Below are 3,835 nucleotides of genomic sequence, written 5' to 3' on the forward strand. Positions count from 1 at the left end.
GTTTCTATGTCTGCTTCCTGATTCATTCCAAATGGACTCGTTTCTACCAAGTTTTGTATTTCATAAATAATGCATCGTGATGTCTCCTTTATTTCCTAAATTATTATTTGCTTCCTTGCTTCTTGTTGAGTGTTTACCTGGTGATTTTGTTAAGCTCGTGACTCTACAGTTTTCTTGAATTGTCAGCCTGCCATGGAAATATGTCACAGAGGCGCACACCACGCATGTGTAGGACAAGCTGTCTGGGCATGCGCTCCTCTTCTGACCCAGCCCATCTGCCACCCTCAGTATGGCGGACGCCATTCCCGTGCCCCAGTTTCGGCCAGTTACACACCTGATATTTGACATGGATGGACTGCTTCTGAATACTGAAGACTTATATACTGAGGTGTTTCAAGAAATATGCCATCGCTACGGAAAGCAATATAATTGGGATGTCAAAGCCATGGCCATGGGAAAGAAGGCTCTAGAAAGCGCAGAGATCATAATAGAGGTCCTGAAGTTACCCATGTCCAAAGAAGAGCTTTTGGAAGAAAGCCAGGCAAAGCTGAAGGAGATTGTGCACACAGCTTCACTCATGCCAGGAGCTGATAAATTGATCCACTACCTGCGGAAAAAACACCTACCGTTTGCCCTGGCCACCAGCTCTGGGACCCTCTCCTTCCAAAGAAAGACCACTCAACACAAGGCATTCTTTGATTTATTTAGTCACATCGTTCTGGGAGATGATCCCGAGGTTCTGCATGGCAAGCCAGCCCCAGACTTATTTCTTACCTGTGCCAAGAGGTTTTCTCCTCCCGCTGATCCAGAAAACTGTCTTGTCTTTGAAGATTCTCCAAATGGGGTAGAGGCAGCTGTGGCTTGTGGCATGCAGGTGGTCATGGTACCTAATGAAAACCTGCGCATAGAGCTGACCAAAAAAGCCACCCTGGTGCTGAGTTCACTGGTAGACTTCGAGCCAGAAATGTTTGGTCTACCTGCTTACGAGTGAGGGGCTGATGGGTGAACATGCTGCTTGTGGGCCTCATGGAACCCAAAGCTGGTTCATGACCCACATTGCTTAGGGGAAAAGTTAGGAAACCAACAGCATCCAGATTGTTCTTTATTGTCACTGCAGGTCATAAAGTTGTCTGTTCCACTATTTATTTGGCCTCATCTGTGAGTTGCTCTACATTTGACAGTGGAAACAAAACAAGAGAGAGCCCAGACTTAACAATCAGCAGTTGCCTTCTAAAGTAAAGCTGACTTGGTGTACAGAAAAGGGAGTGTGCATCCATGTATATATACGCATGAATATGCCTGCTATGTAATTACATGTGTGCATCATGTGTATGTCTATGGATATATATGCATATATGTAAAGTATATAGTTTCCCCAAATAAAATATAAATTACATTTTCTCTTCTTTTTCATATTAGTCTTTCTAAACATTGACAGTTGGGAAATATAAACCACATATCCATATATGGATGTGTCTTTGTATGTGTGTATAAACATATGTACATCTATATTACATGTGTGTAATATGTACTGCTTCTAGTCCTTCAGAGTTGACACTAACAGTGCAGTGCTGAATGGTGAGACAGCCCCGCTCTCTGCTCATTAGCCTGAGAGTGAAGCCTGGGTAAGAACCATTGTCCTTATCATCAGCAAGCTTTATTTTTCTACCTCAGAAAAAAATATGTATCTCTTTAAGAATATTAATTTTATATTTTAAAAATATTTATTATATATTTATTGAGACAGGACCCTACCATGTACTACTGGCTGGTCTGGGACTAGCTATGTAAATCAGAATGAATTTGAACTTACAAAGACCCACCTGACTCTGACTCTGCCTCCTGAGTGCTAAGATTAAAGGCATGAGCCTCCCCACCCAGACCCATATGTTTTATTTTTAAATTACATGTATGACAAAAAAAAAAAGCTGGGCGTGTTGGTGCATGCCTTTAATCACAGCACTCTGGAGGCAGATCATTGTGAGTTTGAGGCCAACCTGGTCTACAAAGTGAGTCTAAGACAGCCAAGGCTACACAGAATAACCCTGTCTCAGAAAGCCAAAAAAGATAAATAAATAAATAAATAAAATTACATGTATGTATATGTGACTGTGTAGGGATATGTTCACTCAAGTGAAGGCACAGCAGATGATTCCCTGGAGCTAGAGTTCCAGGCACTTGTAAGATGACGCATAACAATGCTGGGAACCAAACAAGAATGCTCTGTATGAACAGAATGCGCTGATATCTCTCTAGTCCCTGATATTGCACTTTTGATGTACACTTGAAGTGTTCTATTTTTGACTTGGTTGGTAAGACTTGGAGCTTGGCATAACTGACTGGCACTCTTGATACTTTTATGCTTCTGGGGATTATCTTAGCCTTTGTCATTCAGCTACAACTTGCCAAAGTAAAATCATTTAAAAAAAAAAAAAAGAAAGAAAGAAATGTAAAATACAAGAGCGCTCTCCACTCCAGGCTGAAGTCACCCTTCCAGAGAATTCAGCAATTCATTGTTGTTAGTAGCATTTTTCAGTTCCGTGGTGTATATGCCTCTGTGCCTCTGAAAGAAAGAGTGCTGATGACTGTCCCTGGATGTGGGGGATATATATATATATATATATATATATATATATATATATATATATATATATATATACATACAGAGACTGGGCCTGAAAGGAGATGTCTGGATTTGCTTTTGGGAAGGCTAGAAAGGACTGTTCTTGGAAATAGTAGTTATATACATTTAGTGTGTGTATATCTTTAGTTCCTCATAAATCATAAATCTAATTAAAATGCAAACAAAATTTATTTAACTGTTAAATGAATTTTATGAGAAAAATGTTTTACTGCTGCCTACTTTCCTGTATAAAATTTTATTCTCTCAGTATTTTCACATACATATATCACTTTATCTGTGTGTACATAATACCCATCCTCATTTATTGCAGATCATATGTTGTAAATTATCCCACCTGATAAAATTTCCATTGCTCTCATTACCTGTGATGCTTTTGTGGTCATCCATAAACAAATATGAGCATATGAAGAAGCTCTGAGTTGGCCACTGCACATATTAGGTGACATCAGACAAGGTGTTATAGCGCTTTTTTGTTTTAGGTCTGCTACTGCAGATGTGTCCATCTCAAAGCCTGTTAGTGGCAGGCATTCTGTGTGTTTGTGTCTTTGGGTGGCTGGATCTCTGTTTAGAATGTTGTATAGTATTGCAAAGTGCAAGAAGCATGAGCTGTCCTCATAAAGGAAATATGAGAGTCAGATATACTCTACTCAGGGTGACTAGTAGTGCTACTGATTGTGAATTCAATGCCACTAAGTCCATAGTATATTAAATATGGTGCCATCAAAGAAAAATGTACACAAGGCAAGGCTATGTGGAGTGTTTGTTTGTTGACAAAGATGTGACCCAAGACTTGGTGGAAACTAACCCAGCATTTCCTGTAAGAATAATCACTCAGTTTTTCTAATGTCACTCTATGGAAAACTATAGGTAAAGAAAATAGTCTATACCATATAGACTTTGAAGTATATATTATTCGTTCATGTAGTAAATAGCATATTTACCCAGTTCACACACACACACACACACACACACACACACACACACACACACACACACACACACACACACATTTTAACAGCTACTCAAAACAAACTTAGATGCTAGTTTATGGGAGTATAAATCTTTAGAACACAAAACTTCATCATTTAGATTCAGTTCACTAGGTGAGATTGCCTTACACTAATTTGTGCTTTCTTTTAAAGGAACAGCTTAGCAAGACATTCAATCATTTTCTGGGTATTAAATACACAC

General features: G+C 39.2%; 1 protein-coding gene across 1 annotated transcript; it reads left to right on the forward strand.

Moving 5' to 3' along the window:
* The first annotated feature begins 275 nt into the window (after nucleotides 1-275).
* Nucleotides 276-1,371, forward strand: PUDP (pseudouridine 5'-phosphatase). Its single transcript, XM_084779035.1, has one exon. It carries the CDS (start codon nucleotides 290-292, stop codon nucleotides 989-991), a length of 702 nt encoding a protein of 233 aa, XP_084635161.1. The 5' UTR covers nucleotides 276-289; the 3' UTR covers nucleotides 992-1,371.
* The last annotated feature ends 2,464 nt before the right edge of the window (nucleotides 1,372-3,835 follow it).

This window comes from Acomys minous (assembly GCF_964271855.1).
Source record: "Acomys minous genome assembly, chromosome: 4".
In the NCBI taxonomy this organism is placed as follows: domain Eukaryota; kingdom Metazoa; phylum Chordata; class Mammalia; order Rodentia; family Muridae; genus Acomys; species Acomys minous.